We start from the raw sequence: 27718 nt of genomic DNA, 5'->3' as shown, positions 1-27718 counted from the left end.
TATTCTGAAATGTTTTAAACAATCTCAGTACATCTATTATGCTGATTAACAAACTACTAATTTCACCAATGGAAACCTCTGTGGAAATGTTAATTAGCAGCATCTGGTGTAGATCAGAAATATGGATACTAAGCGAGGCAACTGTAGTCATTATCTCTGAAGTGTGGCCTTTCGGATAAAATGTTAGGTGATCACCTCGAAGTGTGAATTCCTGATTAGGGAATTGACAGCCCCTGGAGTGTAGGTTAAAAATGTACACATTTCTATCACAATCTCTCAACTGAAGCATTTTAAAGAAAATTACAGACATTATCATGCTGCCCACATGAAGATCTCATTCATTCAGTGTTCTAAGTATAACAGTCTGGGGAAAAGCAGCATAAGACACATTTTTGAAGGAAGACAGTCTAGTGGAAATAAAAGCGCCTTCGTTGTTTTCTATCTCAGCGTAACTCATTTCTTGACTGTTTGGCAGAAGCTTTTCCAGAGTCCTCCTGGGTTTCGTGTGCACATGCACACTCATGTTAGGTTTTGAGAAGAGGGGAGGCGAGAAAATGGAATGGGAAACACTAAACCTTCAGCCTTGAGCATCCTTCCCAGAAACAGAGGGGATTTTTAAACACTACAGGGTGGGACCTGGAGCAGATACAATTACTCTTCCGTCTTTGCAGACCTGATGCCGGGCTAGGTTCTGGCCATGACTGTTTTCCAGCATTCTGGTGGTTGTTACTGTTGTTGTTCAGTCTCGAGGTCATGTCCGACTCTCTGTGGCCTGATAGACTGCAGCCCACCAGGCTTCTCTGTCCTCCACTATCTTCCGGAGTTCACTCAAATTCATGTTCATTGAGTTGGCGATACTACCTAGCCATCTCATCCTCTGCCACCCACTCCCTCCTTTTGCTTACACTCTTTCCCAGCATCGGGGTCTTTTCCAATGTTCTGATACCTGCCCTGAAATATAAATCCTCCCCATCTTCTCTCCTGTGTGTGAAATACATCGATTGCATTGCTGAAAGTACTGAAAGCTTCACTTCATTAACTCTCATAAATAAGGACATGAGCAAACTCAAAACCCACGACTGTCATTTGAAATTGGGTGCAAAACCCACCTTCAGCTGAAATGCCTCCATTAGCATAGTATTGTTCCTGGAATCAGGCAGAAGGACAAAGCAGTCCTCCAAATGAGCTCACAGATCAGAGGGAGCAGAGGCTGGAGAAAAGGTCACATGGTGTTTCCAGGGGCAGGTTTCCTCTTTGGACACCAGGATTTGGAGGGATAGCCATTACCAACCATGGGAGTGTGGCTGATGAAATTAAGGAAGATGTCTTTAAATTCAATTACACCCTCAGTGGAAATGGTCTCACTAATCCTTGCGGAGAGAATTATACCCAGTCCATAAAGCCTAACATTTCTAAACCCAATTTTGCGAATTATTCTAAAGGTTAATTCAAGATCTCTCTTCCAAATGGCAAGTTAAGGACAGCCAATGGAAGGAAGGCGTCCTCGGACTGACTGAGGGGTTTATCAGCCTGGAAGAGTTCATTAGTTTTAATTAGTGTAATCACTAATGTTGCATTAACAGTTTAGTGAAGGAAAGTAATTACTCACACATCCACTGTATGAGATGGGAAGATTAGAATTCATTTTCCAAAACGATTAGCATTTTGCCAATTAAAAGAATCCCTTCTCCCAGCCAGCGGCCCTGTGACCTCGCTCACCCCGAAGATCGTGTATATAAATGAAACATATATTGCATCAGGAGAAGGAGCAGGAAGAAATAAAAGATTAAGGCTGTGTTTATTCTCAGCGCCTTCCCAGGGCAGAGTAAGCAAGCTCAGGAGTCTCTGCGAGTTTACGATGTATTTGCATAGTCATTCACTCTGGAATACACCCCTGGCGGCTTTGTTACCCTGCAGCAATTAAACAATGGGAAGGCCAGGGGAAGATGAGGCCAGAAGGAAGGAAGGGGAGAGTCTCCCTGGAACGATCATGGCTCGAGTCCAGGGGTTGGACAAGTGCCAGGACTCCACTGTGGTCCCATCTTGAGTGCGAGCTCTACCGCTGGGCTTGGGGCATCGCACTGCCTGAGGCGGCTCCCTAAAGCCCTTGGGCCCTCCTACTGATTGCCCCTAGGGCTGGGTGCCACCTCCCTGCCCACTTTTTGGCAACATGGTCCGACTGCTCTCTGGCCCTGCTCCTCGCCATCTCTGCCAGATCCCCTAGCAACAGCCACTTGGAACTTCTCATTTCTTAAACATCCCATGTTCTTTCAGATCCAGCTCCTTGGAACCTGTTACTCACAAACCTTTTGCCCGTTTTGTTAGAGCATTGCCCTTCCTGCTTCACCAAGGGTAGACAGCGCTTTGCACTGACCAGAACAGCTACCGCCCCTAATCTGCACGCTCAGAGTCCCTCCCGGCATCCTGCATCCTTGCACTGTGTTATGTTACACTAAGCACAGTGAGCCTCTGAGACGGGAGCAGGGATCGTACCCTGTTCAGTATTCTCAGCCCGTGCCCAGGCGGTGCATGTGTCAGCTGGTATATACATTTTCATCAGACGGCTTAATGATTGTGGACAGGTATCAGCCCTCCCTACCTCCCCCTCACCGGCCTTATCAAAGCCCAGCTGAGGAAGCCCAGCATGGTGGGATCAAGGAACATCACAAAGGAGAAAACTGAGACATCTGCATGCAGGTGGACATTCCCTCTTCACAAGCACATTTCCAAGGGGAGCTGACCCTGGCTGAGTGCATCTCCCAGGCTTCCTTCTGATTACATTCAGCCAACAGGAGGCACCGGCAGGAGGCTGGAGGGAGGGGAGAAAGGGAGGCTCTGGTGTTTCTTCCTAACTCCCTCCTTCCTTTGATTTTATATCAATACTGCGTGTGTGCTTGCTGAGTCACTTCAGTCGTGTCCAACTCTTTGTAACCTTATGGACGGTAGCACACCAGGCTCTGTCCATGGGATTCTCCAGGCAAGAATACTGGAGTGGGTGGCCATGCCCTTCTCCAGGGGATCTTCCCAACCCAGTGATCAATCCGCATCTCTTAACGTGTCCCTGTGTCGGCAGGTGGGTTCTTTACCACCAGTGCCACCTAGGAAGCCTGGTGGTGAGCCCCTGGCAAGTTGTTCTTTAACAATGAGTCTAAAGCAGGTCAGAAGTGTGCCTGGTAGAGCCAAGTCCCAGGAGTCACAGCTGAGACGCCCTTCCTGGGGACCACAGTCCAGTGGCACACAGTGAGCTCTGCGTGCCATGGTTGTTTTACAACCCAGAAGGGCACCCCAGATAGTACCAATCCCTGGCAGCACTGGAAGGACAAATCGGTATTTACCGAAATTTTGTTCTAAAAATATCAGTAATGATAAAATGGGGGGGGGGGAATACATTGACCTCCAGTCCCTGCACAAAAATATCAACAATATCAAAAAAGAACAGAAAAATTGATTTCTTTGTTACTTATGACCATCATAATGCATGCTATTCAAAGGGGAAAATTGCCTGTTTGAGTATCTTATTAAAGAATCAGAAAGGCATAAATATTGCATTTTCTTGGACTGAGTTTCCAGAATCTCAACCACCCAAGACATCCACCATGTCCCTCATTTTTTTTAAGTTGTTTTTTTTTTTTTTTTTTTTTTTTGGTAATATACTAATACATTTGAAAAGTTTCTTCTTGCAGGAGGAATCTTTTGAAGGAGGTTCTGTTTTCAATTGGGTAAATTTACATTCTCTACTGAAATGACACGCAGATGTACAGATGTTTCAGCATCTAAATTTGGCAAAACATGCAAAACAATGAATTCAGTCTCATTAACCTATTTGTCAAAACAGATAATAATAAGTGTTGACAAGGACATGGAGAAATCGGAACCCTCTTACTTGGCTGATGGGAATGTAAAATGTGCTGCCATTTCAGAAAACAGTCTGGCGGTTCTCTCTCTCTCTTTTTTTTTTCCACGAAATAAAGCTTTTGTCTACCTGTATCAGTTGGAGAGGGAAAGGGCAACCCACTCCAGTATTGATGCCTGGAAAATCCCATGGACATAGGAGCCTGGTGGGCTACAGTCCACGGGCTCTCAAAGAGTCAGACTGAGCAACTGCACGTCATCACCTGTATTGAAGAGTTTGCTTTCCACACTCTGAACCTGGGGGTTGGTGGGGGGGGGCGGGGGGCGGTGGGTGGTCCTCAGCCAGAGAGGCTGATCTCACAGCCACGAACCCACTAAGGCTCTTCTCCATCTCTTACAGTATGTGTCCAGCAGACACGCCGTCACTCAGAGCGCCCCGGAGCCCAGCAGCTACCCGCTTCCGCATGCCCCCCACCGCCACTGCCAACACCACTGCCCGCTCCAGCCCCGTCACCGCCTCTGCCACCACGCCCGGCCCCACCACCTGCACCACCAGGAGGCGGGGCCGCCCGCCGCACAGGTGATGCCCTGCCTGTGCCCCTTGTTCTCCTGCCAGTGGGAGGGCCACCTGGAGGTGGTGGTGCCCCACCTGCGGCAGATGCACAGGGTGGACATCCTCCAGGGGGCCGACATTGTCTTCCTGGCCACGGACATGCACCTCCCGGCGCCGGCCGACTGGCTCATCATCCACTCCTGCTTCGGCCACCACTTCCTGCTGGTGCTCAGGAAACAGGAGAGGCACGCAGGGCACCCCCAGTTCTTCGCCACCATGATGCTGATCGGGACCCCCACCCAGGCTGACAGCTTCACCTATCGCCTGGAGCTCAACAGAAACCACCGGTGTCTCAAGTGGGAGGCCACACCCCGGTCTGTCCTGGAGTGCGTGGACTCGGTCATCACCAACGGGGACTGCCTCGTCATTAACACCTCGCTGGCCCAGCACTTCTCCGACAATGGCAGCCTGGCCATCGGGATTGCCATCTCTGTGGCCGAGGAGATCTGCTCTTCAGAGGCTGAGATGTGACACAGAGGCCACTGGACACTCACGTGCGGCCACCCCTCTACCAAGAAACTGCCTGGGCCCTCAGATCTCTGCGTGCCAGGACTCCAGGCTCCTTTCTATTCTTCTCCCTCCTCCCCTCCTTCCTTTCTTTCTGTTTTTTTTGTCTCAGGTACTTTGTGGTATTTGGTATCTGTCTGCCATGGGCATTATATTATGTAAACATCCTGTGATGCAAGACCTTGGTGTGACGTTTGTCCTGGTTTGTTGGTGTAGTTTTACAGAATGTAGTTTTACATTCCATCAGAATGGTGATTGCTCGCCACCCGCAGTTCCCTTCCCTCCTGCAGTCACCGAGGTCACGAGGCAGACTCTTGGGGTTGAAAGGAGTCTGAGTGTCCACATCATTTCCCCCTCCTCCTTTTAGTCTATTTCAGACTGAGCTAACTCCTAAGGGTGTGGAGACAGCAGATTACGGAAGGGGGCCTGGCCAGCTCAGGGGTGTGTATTGCAGACCAGCTAGACACAGCTCTGCCACTTTCCCAGGAACCTCGGGGGCCACGCTGCTTGGACACGAGACGGCGTCTCCTCCAGGGTGCGGGGCTGGAGGTACCATCATGCCGTGTGTCCTCTGGGTTGATCCTGGGGTTCAGGGGAGCAGGCAAGAGGTTGAACCCTCTTTTGGCAGGCTCCTGTGAGCTTGCCCTCAGCCCGGGGCCATTTTTTTCCTGCTCTGAAATCAAAGGCCTCAAGGGTTTGGTGCTTTCTAGAAAACCTCTTTGCCCTTCGTTGAGCAAGTCATAGAAAAGAATGGGTAAGACACAGGGGAAGAGAAGCAGCCAAAAAAACCAAAAGATAAAATTAATCTCCTACCTCTGGGAGGGCATTCTCCCCGGAGAGAGCTTTATTATCAAGTTATAAAATCCATCAGTGTTTTCCCTCGGGGTGGAGTGCTTTTGTATCCAGCAAGGATTCCTCTGCTCTGGACAGTTCAGAACCATGATTCAGCAGCAGACACAAGGAACTCAGAGGGTGCAGCTGGCCCTCTGGCCCGGAGGCCTGGCCCCATCACTCAGACACCTGGGAGAGTCCTCCTTCCTTTCCTTACTTCTAAAATGCCCCGGTGGTCCAGCGGTTAAGACTCTGTGCTTCCAATGCCAGAAGCGTGGGTTCGATTCCTGCTCAGGAAACTAAGATTCCCACAAGCCACACGATGCAGCTGAAAAAATAAATACATAAAACATGCTGAGGGCCCCATTCAGCACACAGATGCTGTCACTGGTCAGTCTGCATCCACCACTCTGCTGCAGGGTGAATGAAGAGGCCACAAAAATCCACACTGCCTGCGGGTGCAGTGGCTTTCTCTTAATTCGGCTTTCTCTTAATTCGGCCGTCAGAATAATATGCCAACGTCTTGTTGTGGAAGTCTCTCGGGTTTCTGAAGAAAGTAAGCGTGTTTAGTCAATGTCATCTCTTCTAACGGAAGCTGAACACCTGTAAGTCTTCCTAGGAGGTCCTCTCCTACCTCCTTCTGTCATCTTCGTTCTCTCCTTGGCCACTCCCCATCCGCACCAGAAGCATGGGCCCCCCGAGCCCCACATGACGCTCACTAGTGGACCTTTCGCCAACCAGACGTTGCTCTCAGCCCCGTTCCCTCACCTCGGCCATCTCGGCTGGGTCCTGGCAGGCCTCCCACTGAGGACAGTTTCAGGCCGCCTGCCCTGGCTGGGCATCAGCCATCTTTTCTCAGCCAAAAATAACTGATCTTGAAACACAAGAGCAACCTTCCCCCAACAACCCTGTGGTCATCTGTGCTGTTAACCTCCAGCTCCAGCTCCAAAAGGGCGGTGCCAGACCATAGAGGAGAGCATAACACAGCCCCCTCTACTTACACAGTAACCGCTGGGGCCCGGGAGCTGGAGTTTTATTCTCTAAGAGCCCTAAGGAGGCTAATAAACATCGTGTTACTGATGGAGGCAGACGCCAGCTCTGCAGCCCCAAGGAAAGAGTCGTTTGTTCCTTTCTCTCAGCACCGTCACAGCATCCTACAAGGCGCCAGCATCTCCCGCCAAGAACAGAACAAGCCAAGACCGGTTGGCTCATGTGGGGAGAGACGGGCTCCTTCCTTTACCCCCAGGCCCTTCCCCAGAACCTAAGACCCTCCCCACTTGACTGTAAGTCTGTTGCCTCCGGAAGCTGCATTCCTTCCCTGGTTCCTGGTCCTCCACCACTTTGAAACATTTATGTAGCATCACAGGTGCCCAAGATAAACAAACCAAACCTCAGCAAGAGTCTAATTACTGTCCACAGGGCCTTAGGGCTCCTGCAGACATCATCTCTGCCTTCCTGTAGTGCCAAGTTACGTGAGCCAAACTGAGAATAACGTTAGGTTATTATTAGTGCACACAAGACCATATTATGAATAAGTGAGCCCAGACAGGAACTGATATTTTTGGTTCCCAGAAATGGTTTAGACTACAGGGTAGAGATATGTTATTGTCACCCATCTACGATGGTCCCAAGAAGGCCTTTGTCTCGATAGCCATGCGTTAAGAATGGAAGAAAAAGGAGCAAACTAAAAACAGGGATTCCCACCACATCTGTGGACTGTGGGCCCCAGGGTCCACTGGGTCTTGGTTCCAGGACCTGGGGGAGCAGGGACACAGAGTGTGAAGTGGCTTTGATTTTAGAGGCATCTCAGCTCAAAAAACTGGTCGACCTGGAAGTGTGGGGAGGGACATGGCAGGGATGGGGAACCAAAGAGTGGGGTCCTCAGTGGCCTCGGCCCTACTCTGTATCCCATCACCCACTTCAGGCTCGTCGTTTTTAGATTCCCAGGAGTCAGCTCAATGTAGAGCCCTGGGATCTGACTGCCACTTGCGCACCTAGGTGCAAACTTATTACCCACTTTCTAAACAGTACAGGCAGCCCTCTATATCTTCAGGGGTCTGTGTCAGGATAAGCCCCCCACCCGCCACCAACCTCCAGATATCAAAATCAATGGATGCTCAAGTACCTCATATAAAATGGCTCAGTACAATCAAGTCAGAACCCACAGATGTGGGGGACCAGTTTTATTTGCATTTTAAAGTAGGCCTAGGAAGACAGCAGCCCTTCACAGCAAGAAATGAGTTACCAGCATGTGATCTTCAAGCAGGAAGTGTGGTGAGAAGGACATCCCAGCCTAGAGGCTGAGTTTACATAAATGGTCCATGTACAATGGAATCAGACCATGCAAGGAAGAAGATTGCCTTAATTATCCTTCTCTGCATGAACTTGCATCTAGGGTAGATCCCATCACCACCTGTGGAGACTATGGACCTTTTAGAAATTGATCAGGTTAATCACAATGGTACTCATGGCTACCACTTACTGAGGGTTTATTATGTAACTTAGTGGGCTAAGTACTTTGAGCATATTGCCTTATTTAATCTCCATTACAACTGTATGAGGGCTTCCCAGGTGGCACTATGGTAAAGAATCCACCTGCCAATGCAGAAGATGTAAGAGATGCCAGTTTAATCCCTGGGTCAGGAAGATCCCCTGGAGAAGGAAATGGCAGCCCACTCCAGTATTCTTGTCTGGAGAATCCCATGGACAAAGGAGCCTAGCATGCTACAGTCCGTAGGGTCGCAAAGGGTCAGACATGACTGAAGCGACTTAGCACAGACACGCACAACCTTATAAAGCAGGTACTATTATTTCACCCATGAGAAACCTAAGCAAAGAGGGGTTAGACACTGTTTAAGGTCACAGAGCTAGCAAATGGTACAGCGGGGACTGGAATTCAGTGTGTCTTGCTCCAAAGTCCCGGCTTCGGACCAATACCAACTATGTCATTTCTAGGAATTTATGGACCCACGGCTCAGAAGGGCCAGGCATAAAGTCTGAATGGCATGGAGGCCTTTTAGTTCTTTAGTATTAAATACACCCTTTCATCTCTCCCTTTACTCCATCTTTTCCCAGACCAAGACAGAGTGGTATGTTAGAGCTGGCTTGTGTAACAGTTGTTAAATTTTTTAGGAATTTTACAAACTGTTAAGCATAGCCATGATTAAAAATTAAATTATATAAATTTACAATTAAGTTCTATTAAAACAAGAGTAATAAATACTCAAAACTCTTCACTTCCTAATTATTTCACTACTCTTATTTTCCATGCTCTTGAGATTGTTTACCTTGATCACACACGTCTGGTGAACATTCTATATAATGCTGTGCTACCATCCCCATGTTTGGTGATCTCACAGGAACAGCTTGAACCTGGCCTTGGTGGCAGCATTTACACCATGGAAATTATGGAAATTGGCAGTGCGATAAGCCAAGGTGTTTCCCACTTGAAGAACTAATCATTAAACATTTACCAGCATTATCACTGCATGGACAGTTCTGATGCATACATCAGGATGGGGAAAGGGGATTTTGGAAGGAGAAATAAGATCCCAGTGGCCACAGTGACAGGACAGAAATGACAGCTAAGCCAGCCAAATAGCAAATTATTGGGAAGGCGCAAATTGTTTTGGAGAAGGGAGTCTGAGGCTTTAAAGCAGCTTCCAGGGCATTCTTTTCCCGATTCTAGATCCTTCCCTATTGTAGTTAGTGTGGAAAGTTCTATCTGATGACTTTCATGGAAAAATTATGCCTCACAAAATCAGCCTGTTGGCAATCCCAGCCCAAAAGAGAAGACCAAACTCTACAAAAGTACAGTCTCTCGTTACTTGTTCTCATTGGTCATCTTTCTTACTCCACATGTAGACCAAAGCCTAAAGAAATATTTCACTTTGCAACAAGAGACTGGAAATATCCAACAGTGGGCAGTGACTATAACATGGCATAACATGTGTGAATGCAAAAACAGGACCCTCATCCACGAAGCTGAGGGACTGAGAGGGAACAGGTCAGGGGATGTTACATGAAGAATGGAGCCGAGCGCTAATCTAGCTTAATCTGGCTACTTCACTGCAACCCAACAAGGACCCCGTTCACCATTTACAGTCCACCCAGGCCAGCACGCTTTTCACATTAAGGCCTGGTTTCCACTAGGATAAAAGTCACAGTGAATCTCCAGGCTAAGTACCCGGTAAGAGGCAGAATCTCCAAAGCCAATAGTGAATCAGTGACTCTGATCCCAGTGGCTTCAGTGTAAGGGAAAGAAGTGAGGCTTGTTGAAGCTTCCACTTGGATGCAGTTGCTGGTGGAAGGGGAAGGGATCATGGTTGCGACATCAAAGAATTATGCTTTGATTAAAGTTCAGCTACAAACAGCATCAAGAGCAGAGTTTCCCAGTAGATTGCTAGACCTTCAGATGATTTGTTCTGAAGATTTCCTTAAGAATTGCTGAGCTCTCTACTGTGTTAACCTGGAGAACAGCCAGCCAAGAAAAACTTCACTGTTACAAGATCCAAACAATCTGTTGTAGATAAGCATCTATTTTTTCCCCCAAATCAGATTACTACATAGGTTACCTACAAGGCTTAGAGTTTGCCTTTTCTAATATAGTATAGTATATAGAATACTATACTATAAATATTCCTCTCCCCTTTTTAACCTCTTTTTGGGGTACTGAGATGAGAGAGACAGAAAGGAAATCAAGGATCATTTTACTTGACCTAAATTGATGTTTATGTTATTTTCTAGGCTTTCTTATGATGTTAGAAGAAGCAGGCTTAGAATATCACTTTATCTCTACCCTGTCTCCCATGAAAAATGTCATTAAATTGCATTTGATATTGTTGCCTTGAACCCTTCAGAGTTGCTTGTTGTTATTGTTTGTTGCTGGAGTTTTTTCCTCCCCACAGGGTTCTGTGCGACTTCAGGGAATGGAAATGAAATGCTATACGGGAAAGTGCAATTATCAGAAACTCACCAGCTGCCACATTTGACCTATGTTTCATTATCTTTCTCCCCGTTTCATTTTTCTGCCTCCATTTCAAAGTCATAGTTGGATGCAAGGAGGAAAGTATTTCTGAAGGTGAATAAAAGCCCTGACAACTAATGTGCCCCCAGGACTATTTCAGCCTCTGGTGCTGCCTTGAGAAGAGGGACCACAGCCTTGCCCGATGGCCATCACTGCCCACCCCCTTCCTCCCAGCACCCCTTGTCTGAGCTCTTCCCTGCCTCTGACAGCAGGGTCCCTGAAATTTACTTCTGGGCCTATCAGATCAGTTGTCAAGGGAGCCTTCATGGTTTAATTCTTTAATTTCAGGCCACTGTTAGTTACTCGCAAGATCAGGATTGAGCAAGAATTTTAATCCTATTGCCTGTCAATTCATCTTAACCTCCATCTTCTTCCTTATGTCCTTCTTCCCAGAACCTGCTTCCTGCTCTCACAGAGGCTTATAGAGAGCGCCTTGAATTGAGCTGAGTGATCAAAACTGACCACAGGACCAGCATGAATATTCATGAACCAAGTTAGTTGTCAGGCCATGGCCTCTCTTGGAACAGTTCTGCACCCTGTGGTGTCCCAAATACTTTCCATTGCCCTCAAAATACGCTAAAGATGCACAATAAGGTTGCTGAGTGCCAGAGAAAGACTTCACTGAAAGAAGGGGGACACTCATCCGTCAAGAAATTCAGCCAGGGAGGGAGGTCCAGCCCTGAACCCTCCCTGGGATGCAGAGCTTTATTTCCCAAACTCCAGTGTGCTTAAGAATGATCAACAGGGCTTCCTTGGCAGGCCAGGGGTATAGATTCCGCCCGGCCTGCACAGAACACGGGTTTGATCTCTGGTCCGTGAAGCTCCCACATGCTGCCGAACAACTAAGCCAGCACGCCACAATTACCCAAACTTTCACGCCTGGAGCCCATGCTCCACAAAAGAGAAGCCACAGCAATGATAAGCCCACGAGCTGCAACTAGAGAGAAGCCCCCGATCGCTGCAACTAGAGAAAAGCCTGAGCAGCAACGAAGACCTGACAGAGTCAAAAATAAGTGTATATATATATAAAATATATATATATATAAATTAAGTGTGTATATATAAAATATATATATATATATAAATTAAGTGTGTGTGTATATATATATGTGTGTGTGTGTGTGTGTGTGTGTACATAAAGAGTGATCAACAGAACTTGATTTCTGAGATCCAGAAACCAGAGATTCTCATTCAGGAGACTCAGAGTGGAACCCAGGATTCTGATTTTAACACTCTTTCCCCCACGGGATTCTGCAAGGGTTATGTGACCGATGATTGGATTCTCAAATCCAGAGCTGAGCACACTGGTGGTAACAGGGGCCACAGAAAACAAAGGAGCAGATTAAACCTTCTGAAGAAGCAAGCTGGTCCTTCCTCGAGAGGGAGGAAGGCAGGAAAGAAGCTGACGGGAAGGGACCGGTTACATTCGGATGGGGGAGCAGGAAACTAACAGAGTCCAGAGAGGAGAGGAGTCAGGCGGGGGTTCCCTGGAGCAGCAGTGGAGGGAACTCTGTTCTCCTGTCCCTTGGAGGCAGAGGTGGTGGGTGACAGGCACAGAGGAGGGAGAGAAGAGAGCTGGGCAGGCAGGACACTGGAGGCCACCAGCCGTGATGCTGCCGCCGTGGCCGGGGCTGGCGGACGGAAGCCAGCATGGAAGGGCCCCCAGTGCCGAGTGCCACGCGGTGACAACTCAGGCAGCCTGGTGCCAGTGAAGGGACTGTGTAAATCCTCCCCATGAGCACATAAGCGGCTCATCCTATACACCCCTGCCAGGCTGGGATGGTAATTCATATTTAAATCTCTGCCCCTAGCCCTGACAGGGAGTTACCTCTCAAATCCCCAGGGAGTCATTTATTTATCCTGCAAATCTCCCCCAGGACGCATGAGCAGGTGTCACTGTTCCAGGGCCGTCCACGGGGGATGTGAATTATCAGGCCACTTTCAGCAGCAGCTCAGAGCTAAGCCCCACGTAAGTCTTGCCTATGGGGCGAGAGGAAAGGAAATCACTGAACTAGTTTCTTAGTAGCCTAGAGGTAGACAAGGTATACTCTGTACACCCTCTGCAAGAGGGCCCATGGAAAAAGCATCTATTAAGGATCAAAGCTGGGGACGTGGATTATCACCCATCCAGGAGGTAATGCCATCTTCCCCTCTCTCTGCCTCTTCCTAGGTTCTGTATCAACTTTTGTTAACACACAGAGATAGACATTTCTTGATTTCTATAATCCTGGCAATTACAGATTTTAAAAACAACACACAATCAACAGGAAATCAAGCACCTCAATACATCGAAATGTTAGAGAACTGTTGAGTGAAACTGGCCGCCTTGGCTGGGCATGAAAATAAACTGCTTGCCTGAGTTGTCTCACAACAGGAGGTCCCGATAAAGAATGCGATGCTACAGCCAAAACTCACCAGAGAATTGGAGAGGGTCAAAAAGAGGAGGGAGGAGATGGTACATCCTACCAACCTCCCAGAAACTCTCACACTGGAATCCACCTTGGCTGAGAAGGACTCTGATTCAGACCACACGTGGGCAACAAGCAAGATGATTGGCCAGAGACGACCCAGAAGCCAACTGCATTACCATAAAGCCCAAGACTGTGAGCCATGTGACAGCTGGGTTCCCTTGCCCCACTGCTCTCCACCGGGGCACCCCTTCCCAATAAAGTCTTTTGCTTTGTCAGCACATGTATCTCCTCTGATCATTCATTTCTGAGTGTTTGATCCCACCCTCAAGCCCTTGAAGGGGTCCCCCTTCCTGCAATGGAAACGCTTCCAGATCATTCAAAAGCCGAGCCCACCACCTACCTGGTGATCCTGCTTCCTGCAAACAATGACAGAAGATCAAGGCAGCCAGCAAAACTCAGGGAAGGTCTCCTGGAAGTCTAGGTCCATCCTCTAAACATTCAGATCTACATCTTCACCAGCCCTGGAGCGAGGCTCTGTGAAAAAGGAGAATCAGGAAAACCATTATCACTGGGTCCGCTTTAGTGATGTGGCCACACCCTGAGGGCAAGGCTCAGTTGGGGAATGGGCTCTAGAGGGGAGAGTGCAGAGAGTAGGACCACTTAGCAAAATAAAAATATTAGGGTATTTGCTAAATCTGGCAAACCTAAGAGGAACGAGTCCATAAAGTGCATTTGTTCTATCGTGGGTGCGGGTTACCAGCCACAGCAAGCTCTCATTGGCAGTGTCTCCCTTCGCTCATTCTGCCCCTAAGAGGGGAAACAAATGTATGGCCAACTCTCTGGCAGCAGGGCTGGTGGGGCTATTCCCTAGGCTCTGCTCCTGCATTCACGGTGGGCTGCCCTCCGGGTGGGCACTGATGAGGCTGGAACTCGCCTCCATTGTTTAACAAAGCCTGGGGTGTCTTGAGAGCCCAGAGTCTTGAGGCAACTGGGCACACGGAAGCCATGGCAATTTAGAAACAGTCCCACATCTTCAGGCAGACATCAAGAAGAGCACTTCAGGACAGGATGTATGAGAGCCTACAGCAAGAGCAACAAAATAGTAGTGTTTACAGGTGTTGGGCTTACTGGAGGATACAAAGGGAAGAACAGTTTGGTCCCTGCCCTCAGGAACCTCGTAGTGAACTCAACAAGACAAAATAAATACATTTACACGTGCATCAAGCAACTGTCTAATGGCCCAGCAGTTTCTAAGCAGCAGCCCAGTGGCATTTGGTTGGTTTAGATGACATGCATCCATAATTCTGGTCAGAAGAAGACCATGAGCCCAGATGGACTTGGACGTCTTTCTTTGGCTGCACTGGGTCTTGGTTGCCACGTGCGGGATCTTACGTTGCCGTGCGTGGGGTTCTCTCTAGTTGTGGTGCACTGATTTAGTTGCCCCGAGGCAGGTGGGAGCTTAGTTCTCCGAAGAGGGATCAAACCCGTGTCCCTATCATTGGAAGGCAGATTCCTAACCACTGGACCACCAGGGACGTCCCTAGACAATTTATTATTTACAGCAAGAAGAATGTTTGAGTTCAGGTTTCCTGAGCCCCAGTTCCAATAGGACGATGAACAGGTGTTGCCTGAGCACAGAGTTGGGGAGCATTAGGGAGAGGGACCCTGAGATTAAGAGACTCTGATCTTAGGTGGGGTTGTTAGGAAGTCTGCCCATCTTCCTATCTGGAGAGATTATTTTTATTACCCTGTGTGTTTCAGTCATGTCCAACTCTTTGTAAGCCCAAGGACTATAGCCCCCAGCCAGGCACTTCTGTCCATGGGATTCTCCAGGCAAGAATACTGGAGTGGATTGCAATTCCCTTCTCCAGGGGATCTTCCCAACCCAGGGATTGAACCTGAGTCTCCTGCATTGCAGAAAGATTCTTTACCATTGGAGCCACCAGGGAACCCTTATTACCCTGGAATATAAGCAAGTCTCTCTGAAGAGGGAATGGTTCTATTTTTACTACCCAGGAACGTGAATAAATTTGTTCTAGAAGGAGTCATTGTCTCCACATTTACATTAACATTCCTCAAAAGACAGTTCTAGAGCAAATTGGCTCTTAAGGCCTAGACGTATAGAAACATGAGCAATTCACGGACCATCCTCTCGCAACAGCCTTGAAGAATAAAGAGCTAACAAAATGATGAAGACTTTAACTGACATGGTTTGAGGAGGAACTTGATGGAAGCTATTATGATTAAAAAATGCTTCATGGAGAAATACCTTGGCATTGTTCCTGCAGAACTTGTAAATAATGTCCAAGATTCTAGCCCATTCTATCTGCTAGGACAAGAGCCAGATAGTAAATACTAGAGATTTTACAGACCATATGCTCTCTAGGGCAACTATTTAGCTCTGCTATAATAAACTGTGGAAAATTCTTCAAGAGATGGGAATACCAGACCACCTGATCTGCCTCTTGAGAAATTTGTATACAGGTCAGGAAGCAACAGTTAGAACTGGACATGGAACAACAGACTGGTTCCAAATAGGAAAAGGAGTTCGTCAAGGCTGTATATTGTCACCCTGCTTATTTAACTTATATGCAGAGTACATCATGAGAAACGCTGGACTGGAAGAAACACAAGCTGGAATCAAGATTGCTGGGAGAAATATCAATAACTTCAGATATGCAGATGACACCACCCTTATGGCACAAAGTGAAGAGGAACTCAAAAGCCTCTTGATGAAAGTGAAAGTGGAGAGTGAAAAAGTTGGCTTAAAGCTCAACATTCAGAAAATGAAGATCATGGCATCCGGTCCCACCACTTCATGGAAAATAGATGGGGAAACAGTGGAAACAGTGTCAGACTTTATTTTTCTGGGTTCCAAAATCACTACAGATGGTGACTGCAGCCATGAAATTAAAAGACGCTTTACTCCTTGGAAGGAAAGTTATGACCAACCTAGATAGCATATTCAAAAGCAGAGACATTACTTTGCCAACAAAGGTCCATGTAGCCAAGGCTATGGTTTTTCCTGTGGTCATGTATGGATATGAGAGTTGGACTGTGAAGAAGGCTGAGTGCCAAAGAATTGATGCTTTTGAACTGTGGTGTTGGAGAAGACTCTTGAGAGTCCCTTGGACTGCAAGGAGATCAGCCCTGGGATTTCTTTGGAAGGAATGATGCTAAAGCTGAAACTCCAGTACTTTGGCCACCTCATGCAAAGAGTTGATTCATTGGAAAAGACCCTGATGCTGGGAGGGATTGGGGGCAGGAGGAGAAGGGGACGACAGAGGATGGGATGGCTGGATGGCATCACTGACTCGATGGACGTGAGTCTCAGTGAACTCCGGGAGTTGGTGATGGACAAGGAGGCCTGGCGTGCTGCGATTCATGGGGTCGCAAAGAGTCGGACACGACTGAGAGACTGATCTGATCTGATCTGATTGTGGTGTGAAAGCAGCCTTAGAACACACCTGAATGAATGAGCATGGCTGTCCTCCAATAAAACTCGATTTACAAAAACAGGCAGCAGACTGGATTTGTCCGATGGGCTGTAGTTCATCAACTTCCGCACTAGAATACACAACAATTCACTTAAACACACATGCAATGGCATGATCAAATGGATGGGTCACTGACCATCAGAAATGGCAGAAGGGATTCATTCAACAGGAAGAGGGTTGGATGAAGAAGCACTGAATAGGGACTTCCTTGGTGGTCCAGTGATTAAGAATCTACCTTCCAACGCAGGGGACATGGGTTCGATCCCTGTTTGGGGAACTAAGATCCCTATGCCGTGGGGCAACTAAGCCTGTGAGCCACAACTAGTGAGTCTGTGTATCACCAGGAGCCTGCATGCCACAATGAAAACCCAGTGCAGTCGAAAAATAAATAAGCAAGCACTGAATGATGAAGAGAGTCACAGAGGAGGAATCTAGGTAATTCCTACGGTCCTTTATCACTCTAAGATTCTGTAATTGTTTAGGGACTTGGTAACTATAAATTCTACAGGTGTTTTGAGCTTTCTTCCAGATGTACAGTCCTATTAGAATCTTAATCTACACATTCACCTCCAAAATTCTAGAAGAGCTAGAGATTCTAGAAGGTCACAGAGAGCCTTACTCATGTTAGTTCTTAGGTTCTCTGAAATAAACGATAAGGGAGACTTTGCGTCTGATGGTCAGTGACCCAACAGTGAGAGGGAATGCGCTGATGGGGAATCCTTCACGTAACTTCCCTAAGGCAGAAGACAAAATACAAGGGTTCTGTCTTGAGGAGTCTAGTTCATCATAAGAAATAAAGACTTTGGAATATGATACTATGCGTGTGTGCTCAGTCATGTCATACTCGTTGCAACCCTATGGACTGTAGCCCACCAAGCTCCTCTCTCTATGGAATTTTCCAGGCAAAAACACTGAAGAGGGTTGCCATTTCCTCCTCCAAGGGACCTTCCAGACCCAGGAATCGCACCCGTGTCTCTTTCATCTCAGCTTCCCTGATAGCTCAGTTAGTAAAGAATCCGCCTGCAACGCAGGAGACCCAGGTTTGATCCCTGGGTTGGGAAGATCCCCTGGAGAAGGGAAAGGCTACCCATGCCAGTCTTCTGGCCTGGAGAATTCCATGGACTGTATAGTCCATGGTGTCGCAAAGAGTCGGACACGACCGAGTGACATTCAGTCATGCACTCTCGCGTCTCCTGATTGCAGATGGAGTCTTTCCTGCTGAGCCACGTGGGAAGCCCGTGATAATATGTAGCGCTGCTCAAATACTTTCTTTCCCAGTGTTTTCAATTGCCCAGGATTTGTTTTAATCAGATATGATAAGATGGTAGACACAGGGACAAATACCTGTGAGTGAAAAGTTTATTATGTAAAAATTTCCAAGAGGAGGGGGGTCCCCGCGCTACCCAGAGCCACACAAGGAAACATCAGGGCGGACAGGAGACAGGAATGAGGGTGAAGCAACATGGCAAAAGCCACTGTTGTGCTTTTCCTGAGAAGGGCTGGGTGAGGTGGAGGACGCAGCTGAGCGGGTTGAGGATTGGGTATTTGAATCTCAGCAGACTCCTCGAGGTTATTGTCCCCTGGGGTGATTTAGGGCAGGTGGTCTGATAAAAGGAGGAAGGTTGTGGTTGTTCAGTCGCTCAGTCATGTCGGACTCTCTGTGGCCCCCTGGACTGCAGCACGCCAGGCCTCCCTGGCCTTCACCATCTCCCAGAGTTTGCTCAAACTCATGTCCATCAAGTCAGTGATGCCATCCAACCATCTCATCCTCTGCCGCCCCCTCTCCTCCTGCCCTCAATCTTTCCCAGTGTCTAGTCCAATGAGTCAGCTCTTCATATCAGGTGGCCAAAGTATTGTGGATTCAGGATTGGTTGATTTACACATCAAAGGCATGCTCTCAGGGACCTTGTCTACTCTCTTAAGGAATGACTCATTTAACCTTCAGAGGGGCTGTCCCTCTCTGGGGTCCTCAAGTCCCCAACATGTCAAAACATCATAAAATATTGAGAATAAAACTCATGATTAATACACCCAGCCCCTGGAATATTTTGTCCTAAGTGTCTGGACAGAAGCAACTATAGCCTTAAAGAGTTTTAATCCCTTGGAGAAGGTCATGAGAGCTGATAGAGTTGTTATCTATGTAGAAAATTTTCCCTTCACGCTTGGGTGGCTACAGTACAAGCTGTGGAGTGAGGCCCAAACTAAGGCAGCAGGAGCAGCAGAGCTGAGACACCCATGAGAGGCTTGCAAGACCAGAGCAGTTCACGAGGGAAAGGGTTCAGCCCATGTGAATGGTGTCCTCTGGAGCTGAGCAGTGCACCATAGCCCAGAGTGCGAACCACCCAGGACACACAGGAATCGGGGAATGTATCAGTAAAGCTTTCTGGTTGTGGCCAATAAATCTACTGTAGCTAGTTTAAGCAGAAAATATATGAGGTAGTTCACAGGAGGGCCAGAGAGTCATAGAGTCGGGGACCGAGCAGACAGCGAAAACTACCTAGCTATATATAGCACCAAATTTTTCTGGCAGAAATACCACTGCATCGACTTCTGCTTCTCAACACCTTGATGCCAGGACACTGGATGCTGGGGTCAGAGACTCGGCCACGGCTGCCTCCAGGGTAGCAGAATATGGCTCCCCAAAATGTGACTGTGGGAGTTCAGGACGCAGCACCCCAAAACATGCCACTTTGACATATTGATTATATTGAGCCCTAGGCACTTGGAAAATAGCAAATACACGGAGAACGCTTTTTCTGAACTCCCCATATCTACCTAAAGAGATTTTCCAGAAGGAAGTTTACTGTCATAAATCATCTCCCTAGGAATTTCACCAACCAGGGAAGATGGACTGTATCACAGGAGAGAAGGGAAGTCAGTACCTCACTCAGACAAACTTCATCACAAACTATCATCTTTCCTATCTGTTCTTCTAAGGGTCCATTCAACTTTCCTAGAAGTCAATTTTTCCTCCCATTAACAGGAGGACTTCATCCTCCTCTCCTGTCCCTGTTAAGATGATATTTAAGCCTGAATTCTTTTTTTTAATTAATTAATTTTTGGCTGTGTTGGGTCTTCATTGCCACACGGTCTTTCTCTAGTTGTGGCAAACAGGGGCTCCTCTCTAGTTGCAGCGCGTGGGCCACTCTTGTCATGGAGCATGGGCTTTGGGGCTTGAGGGCTTCGGGAGTTGCAGCACGTGGGCTCAGTTGCCCCCACAGCATGTGGAATCTTCCCGGACCAGGGACTGAACCCATGTCCCCACATCAGCAGGCAGATTCTTAACTGCTGGACTAGGAGGGAAGTCCAAGCCTGAATTCTAAGCCACTTCTTTGAGTTACTCATTTTCTCCAGGTGTCTCTCACATATACATGAGGTGGACATGTTAATAAACTCCTGTTTGTTTCTTGTGTGCATCTGTGTTTTATTACAGGAGTCTTAGCCAAGAACTCAGAAGCCAAGAACTCAGTAGTTATTGAGTTGCTAAGTTGTTTCTGACTCTTTGCAACCCTGTGGACTGCAGCACACCAGGCTTCCCTGTCCTTCACCATCTCCTAGAGTTTGCTCAAACTCACATCATTGAGTCAGTGATGGTAGTGGGACAGTATTTTTCTCCCCTACTAGGATCAGACATCCCTACCACTGTACTTGCCAGGAGATCTAATCCCTAAATCATAGGAGAAGGTCTTAACGCCAGGGAAACTGGGCAGAATTGGTCTTAGCTTTCAGACTCTCTAGCTCCACAAAGCAAACTAAAAGCAATTAGAATCTGTACTACATGAGCCAACTTATACAACCTGTCACCATAAAGGATGAGAGGCTTAGAGTTCTAGGATCAAATCTGTGGATTTGAAGCAGCTACCGCTGGGATGATCGCCTGAGTTCTGGCTTGTCCCGATGCTGCTGTGGGCTGGGAAGCAAGGGGTGAATCATCTTAAGAAAGAAACACCAAAATCCCAGAAGTAGAGTGCATTGTGCCAGTAGACCTCTTCCTGAAATGATGAACTAAATCACAAGCTAAGCACCCCATATAATATTTACAACTTAAAGAATTCCATTGTAGATCCTTCTGCAAAGTGAATAACCATCCTTCTATATTTCTCTCCAGTGAAGCTGGATTAATATACTGAGCTTTCTTAAATCAAGGTGTACTATCCCCTTGGAGCCTTTAAAAGAATGGAATGTCACAAATCTCATGAAAAGAGGCCATAAAGAGTCACGGTTTTGACATAACAGGCATGACATAACTGCAAGACGGAAACTGGCAACTGGCGTTAAGCCCCCTGCCTTCCATATTAAGAGCTGGAACTCATCAGTTTGGACACGGAGGGAAAGCTTGTGATCTGAATACCTGGCTGTGTCCACTTAGTAGCTAATGTCCTCAGAGTATCCCAACTCAAACGCAGATCATGGATCCCACGTTTGCATGTGAGCTATAAGTACTCACTCAGGTGCTGGACAGGAGGCAAGGGTACTTAACACTCTCATAAAAAGCTGCATGCAGACGGTAATTAACGCCTCACTGTCCCCAGCGCGCAGAGAGGATTTGCTACAGTGGCAGCAACTTTGATTTTTTTTTTTTCTAATTTTTGCTCAGAGAGCCGGAGGCCAAAAGCTGTACATTATGAAAGATTTCTCTGCCCGTTCCCTCAAATCTCAGCGCATAATGGAGATTGGTTCCCCTTAATAGATTCATGTACTTCTTCCCCGGTGCCTTGTCAAATAAGAGCACAATCCAAGCAATAAGACAGGAGTCCAGGCACACACCCGGCTCACAAGGCCAACAGTGGGGAGGGGGCTTGTTTATTACCCTGTCTGGAGCAGAATCAAATTACTTATGGACCATTTAGATGCAAATGCATCATTCATTTAGCAAACTTGCTGCATATGCAGACAATTTAGCCAAACAATGGATCTATAAGGACATCCCCTGCTCATCTTCAAAAATCAACTGTGCGTTTTCAAAGGGGATTTGGATTTTCTCTGAATTGATCAAACTTGACAAGTAATTTCTACTTAATGTTCTGGCTAGCCTCGTCTCTCTTCTCCATCTGTAGGTGAGAAATCCTATTTTCTGCTAGTGACAGGGTAATGCAAAAGGCTACAGACGCAGGAAGAGGAGGCAATTCTTGTGCCCGGGACTAGGCTGCCACATTCTGAAGGATCTGTTTTGTTAGGTTGCCTTGAAATTACAAAACCTTTCCATTCGACACACACCCCATCCCCCACCCCATTTACACTTTCTGAGCTGCCGCGGGAAAAGAAGCTGTGAAGAAATCTAAGCCATCTTTGTACAAAGGGAGACAGCGTTCTCACACGGCGGCTCCCAAGACCATCTCAGTCCCTGCCTGGGAATTATAAACCAGCCACTGTTGTTCCAGCCACTCTCGGAATCAATGAAAAGCACATTAGGGAAGAAAACACCAAATTTTAAAACTCGCCTCATCCTGGAGTTTACTGTCAAAACGACAACCTGATTCAGTTGTAGGAAACAATTGGGTGAATAGGAACCATTGGGAGAAAAGCCAGGGAATCAGCCCAGTAAGTCAGAGATGTCAAAGGGAATTATAAGAATTTTCCTACCAAGGGCTCACTGAACTCAAAGATCAGCCTCTACATATTCTAATCAAATGACTAAAACCTACGCAGGCATTTTTCCTTGTACAAGGCAGATGACCTTTAAAAAAAATATCACTTTTTTTTCTTTTTGGTCCATGTCCAAATGGAAAATTACCTGTGATCTGCCTCCTTAAGGAGCCTTAGCCCAACAGATCTCCTACCAATTCCAGGAGGTGCCTTGGCCTGGTCATTTGCTGCTGTTGTTTAGTCACTAAGTCATGTCCGACTCCTTGCCATCCCATGGACTGTAGCCCACCTGGCTCCTCTGTCCATGGAATTTTCCAGGCAAGAATACCGGAGTAGGTTGCCAATTCCTTCTCCAGGGGATCTTCCTGACCCAGGGACTGAACCCAAGCTTCCTGCATTGGCAGGCAGGTTCTTTACTGCTGAACCACCAGGTAAGCATTTAGCCTGGTCATTAGAAAACAATAATTAAATTGCCAATGTGTTCTTTAACCAGGTACCTCTGTTTTACTGGAAAGCCAGTCAATGCCTAGATTTAACTGACAATGATAAAGTGGCAATGATATGCACCAGGAACACTGGGCCAGATGCCTTTGAAATTTCTTAAGGGAAAAAAAGCTTTGATATTGTATTTTATTAATTCAACAAATTTTATAAAATGTTGGCTAGGGTATAATTCTCCACATGCTAAATACAATAGTAAGTTACCTTATCTATCCCTATCTCTCTTTCCCCACCCATTTCTAAACTCCATACACACAACATACACATTCTGTATCCAAGCTACTTTCCCACTCTCCACTCGTTGCAACAGTTCTTAAAACCTGCAGCTGCTACTTCTTTAACCACTAATGTCATCCTTTCTGTGTGTTCTGGCTTCATCCCTCACTACTGTACTATCTCAGCTCGCTCTCATCACAAACTACCTCTATTGCCAAACGCAGCCGCCTCTTGTTTTATTCAAACTCTCTGCCTCAGTTGGTGTCGTGGGTGGGTGGCTCGTGGATTTCTGGGAAATTCCTGAGCCCTACCCAGAGAGATCCACTCAGTGTCTCACACCTCGCTTTTACCCAACGTCGATGCTGACCTGTATCTTCTACCTGCACAGGAGCACCATCATTGAACCTGCCATTCCCGAGTTTCTAACCTCTCTCTCTCGGTCACCTGGACTAGAAACCCAGCGGCGTCTTCACAGCTTCCCTTATCCTCCCCTGACTTTTTCAGTCCACCTTGGTGTTCACTTGATTCTTCCCCTACATCACTGGCTCTCCAGGAACTGTCCTGCATTTCCTGCATTCCCTCAAGGGATTCAAATCGCACATAAAGAGGTCCAACTTTACATTATGTTGTATCTGCATTTGGCAACATCAGTTACCTCTGCAGTGATGATAGTGTGGGTGAGAATATTGGACTGCTTCACACTAAAATGCATGTTATTTGATACAAATGACTGTCGTGGTGTTTCTCCCATATACTACACTTGTGCGTGTGTGTTTAGTCAGTCTGTTGTCTCAGACTCTTTGCGACCCCATGGACTGTAGCCCGCCAGGCTCCTCCGTCAATGGGATTCTCCAGGCAAGAATACTGGAGTGGGTTGGCATTTCCTTCTCCAGGGGATCCTCCAGACCTAGGGACTGAACCCACATCTCTTGCGTCTCCTGTTCTGCAGGCAGATTCTTTACTTATGAGCCATCAGGGATGCTCATATTACACTTAGTGTGTTACAATTTCTGAAATTAAGAAAGTAGCTTGGTTGGACTATTTATGAGCTTCATTTCAGGTGGGTTGATAAACACTGCTCTCTTGTAGAGCAAGTGTTTAATCTTTCCCTTCCAGTCCCACTGATCCTTTCCAATTGCCTACCTAGATACTAAAATTTTCATCCGTCCCCTACCTTGTCATATCTCCAACTTCTTACCTCTCCAATCCTCCTTTTGATCAGAAAGGTGATGGTTAATATAGTCAGAGTGAGTCACTTACCTTCCTTCAACGCCTCCCCACTGTCATGAGAGGCGATTTTAACTCCTGACTGTGGCATGTAAAGCTATCACAGAGGGGTCACTGCCACGTCTCAGGCTGTGGCCCTCCACATGTTCTAAGCTTCAGACACTGGGGTGTGTCTGTCACCAAGTCCAAGCTCGCTCTGCTTGATGCCCAACAGGCCAATGAATCTGAGAGATGAGGTATTGAGGCAAGGAAAGACTTTTGTCAGGGAGCCCGCTGACCATGAACATGGCAGGCCAGTGCCTCAAAATAACCATCTTATGGGGTCTGGATGCCAGGTTCTTTTATAGATCAGAGATGGGGGGAGGTTAGGAAGCAAAGAAGAAAGGTCATTAATCTAGCAAATATCTCCTAAAATGGCAGGGAGTGTGTTAATCTCTTCCTTCCTGCCACCTACAGGTGGACAGGGTTCTGAACAAAGGCACTTTAGTTTACAGTCAGGCAGAGGGGCAGGGTTCGCTGAGGCAGGCTGTTATGTATGATTATAATAACAAAAGCAAAGCAAAGCAAATCCAGGAAGCAGTTCCAACATGGAGTCAGAATTGGCTTCTTCTCTGCAACAGGCTGACTCCTCTGGGCCTTCGCTTATGCTGTTCCCTCCACTTCAACTGCCTGTCGCTCCCCCAAGCACCAGCGTGGGATTCACCCCTCAAGGCATCCTTCCCTGCCCCCAGGCCCCCCACTCGTCTAAGCACTTTGCTCAAACCCATCAGAGCACCCAGTTCCTCCCCACTGCACCACGGTTCAAAGGTGTGGTCCCCTGGGCCAGGACTGTCTCATTTATTGATACATTGGTATCCCCCCTTTGACATAGTGCCTGCTCGAGAACTCAAAACGCTTCTTGAGTTCAGCTGAAATAGCCAAATCTTGCCAGAATGCAAAGCATTCCTGGACAAAGACCATCTGTTAGGAGAGACCCAAGAGAGGGAGGGACGTGTTCGTAGCCCTGTTAACAAGGCTAACTGAGGGTCTTAGCGAAAAGCCTCAGACATTTCTGTCCTGCTAGTCTAACTGAAATTAAAGGCAAATAGCAGTAAAACAAAGAGAAATAAATGCAGCACTTTCTTAAAAGGGCATGTTACCGAGTCCAAGCTTGCTCTGCTTGCCTCGCAAGAAAAGCTGATGAATCTGAGACAGAAGTGTCAGGATGAGGAAGAGACTTTATTTGGGAGCCAGCTGACCAAGAAGATGGCAGGCTAGCGCCTCAAAATAACCATCTTGTCGGGGTCTGGTTGCCAGATTCTTTTATGGATAAGAATTGAAGGGAGTGGTGAGGGGAGGAAACAAAGTTAAGGCTTTTCGATCCTTGCAAATGTCCCCTAGAATGGCAAGCCTCGGGCAGGGGGACGCGTTAGTTTCACAGGCCAGTATGTATGCTCACAATAATAAAAGAGGAAAAGGAGGGTTAAAGTCCCAGTAGCAGGTTCAGCATAAATTCAAAATTAACCCTTCCCAGTTACAGGCAACTGGCAGGCCGCTTCAGCTTGCAGGCCCTGCTCCTCAGCGACCCACCACCACCACCGTTCCTGCCCCAGAAGCCCCTCCCGGTGGTGGTCCTGTGGAGTCAGGGTGATTCTCCCGTCAGGGCTCTTCCAGCCAAGTGGCCAAGCATGGAATCCACACTCCTCACTCCACGGTGAGCTTCAGGCCCCCCGGGGAAACACGCCCTGCAGTCAGGTCTAAGCAACATTGCAACTCAAGCACCTGTAATGCCCTGCACACAGTGCCAGGTACCCCCAGGCGGGCCTCCAAGGTCACCCCGCCCTGGTCCCCATCCTTCTCCTGCCTGCTTTCCCCTCTGTCTCGGTCGGCTCTGTCCCCCTTGTCCCCCCTTGCCCCCTCCTCATGTCACCCCTCTCCCCCCCACCCCCACCGTCCTCCAACAGCTCTGAGCATCTTCTCTGCTCTAGAACCTGCACGGTGCTCCCTCTCTTCTTAGTCTCCTCCCTGTCGCCTCTGCTTGGAAAGCTCTCCCTCCTGCCCACTCGTCTCCAGTTATCTGGGTAATTCTCACTCCTCTCGGAGCCTCAGGGACGCCTCCCCTGGCACCTCTGATGGAATGTAAGGCTCACACTACATCAAACTCCTCCGCCAGCACAGCCTGCGATCTGTCGCTCCCTAACCCTCACCACACTTGTGGTGCTTTGCTTTGTATTTGTCTTCCCCGGTCTGTGTCTGTTCACCAAAGCATCCCCAGGGCCCAACACTGGGTCTGGCACGTAGCAGAAAATCAATACTTATTTACAGAATTGAAACGAGCTGCCTGACTGCATGTATAGGTCTTCAGATTTCATGGGAATATCTACCATGGGAATATCTACCATGGAGAACAAGGTGGGCAGAATCTCTGTTGTTACAAGTCTTCCACTGCAGTGGGAGGAGATGGATATTTTAAAGAGCTGAAAAAGGAATACGGTTATTGCCAACAGTGATGTTTCTGAACAAGTTAAAAGCCTCCCTTTCCTATAACTTGCTCAGGTTGCCAGTTATCTAAGTTCCAACTCCCTTAAAGGCCATGATCACCCGATACGTGCACAATATTAGCGTGATGTTAGTGGGGAAGAAGCAAGACAGATGGCCTAGGGGTTGAGAGCCAGGGTGTGGCCACCTTTCCCCACGTTGGCCTCACTTCTGTTGTCTCTGTGTCTGCGTCACAGCTCCCACTCAGGTCCTCTTTGATTCCAGCTATTCACAAATGTCTCTGTCTCCATTTGTGAACAGGAAGGCAACGACTAACCTTTCCTCAAGTCTGCACATGGCTCAGCATATAGCAGGAGCTCAATTAACATGTGCTACCTTTGAAAAAGCTGGACCTAGAGACTGTCACACTGAGTGAAGTAAGTCATACAGAGAAAGAGAAATATTGTGTGATATCCTGTATATGTGGAACCCAAAAAGAAAAGATACAAATGAACTTATTTACAGAAATAGTCTCACAGAGAATTTATGGTTACCAGAGGGAAGGAAGAAGGGAAAACACAGTTAGGGAGTTTGGGGTGGTCATGTACACACTGCTATATTTAAAATGGATAACCAACAGGTACCTACTGGATAGCACAGAAACTCTACTCAATGTTATGTGGTAGCCTGGATGGGAGGGGAGTTCAGAGGCTTACATCATTAGCCCCAAGTCACTCACCTTGATGGAGAAGGAAATGTCAATCCTCTCCAGTACTCTTGCCTAGAAAATCCCACGGACAGAGGAGTCTGGTGGGCTCCAGTCCATGGGGATGCAAAGAGTCAGACATGACTGAGCAACTGAGCACACACACACACATCCACCTTGAAAATGGCCAAATTAGATTTTACATGCAGTAGGACTCAGTCCAGAACTACAATCACTATGATCTGCAATCACTTTGCCATAGTCAGGTGACACATTTAAATGAGGACC

At 47.5% G+C, this 27718-nt stretch overlaps 1 protein-coding gene and 1 long non-coding RNA gene across 3 annotated transcripts in view; one reads left to right on the top strand and one right to left on the bottom strand.

Annotated features, from left to right (window-relative positions):
- SIAH3 (siah E3 ubiquitin protein ligase family member 3) overlaps positions 1–5114 on the top strand; it is a 72430-nt gene extending 67316 nt beyond the window's left edge. The window contains exon 2 of the mRNA XM_055542041.1: positions 4253–5114. Within this exon, the coding sequence (XP_055398016.1) occupies positions 4253–4936 (684 nt within the window). The 3' untranslated portion in view covers positions 4937–5114. The remainder of the gene's footprint in view (positions 1–4252) is intronic.
- Positions 5115–5768: 654 nt separating this feature from the next.
- LOC129624325 (uncharacterized) overlaps positions 5769–27718 on the bottom strand; it is a 60817-nt gene continuing 38867 nt past the window's right edge. The window contains exons 2-4 of one of the 2 annotated variants that reach the window (XR_008700886.1): positions 16708–16807; positions 13641–13774; positions 5769–6131 (exon numbers count right to left, since the gene is read on the bottom strand). This is a non-coding gene — a long non-coding RNA (uncharacterized LOC129624325). The remainder of the gene's footprint in view (positions 6132–13640; positions 13775–16707; positions 16808–27718) is intronic. The other variant, XR_008700885.1, reaches the window with a different exon arrangement.

This window comes from Bubalus kerabau, chromosome 12, assembly GCF_029407905.1.
Source record: "Bubalus kerabau isolate K-KA32 ecotype Philippines breed swamp buffalo chromosome 12, PCC_UOA_SB_1v2, whole genome shotgun sequence".
Taxonomy (NCBI): Eukaryota; Metazoa; Chordata; class Mammalia; order Artiodactyla; family Bovidae; genus Bubalus; species Bubalus kerabau.
Note: the sequence above shows the minus strand (reverse complement) of the source record. Positions and strands in the feature narration are given on the sequence as shown.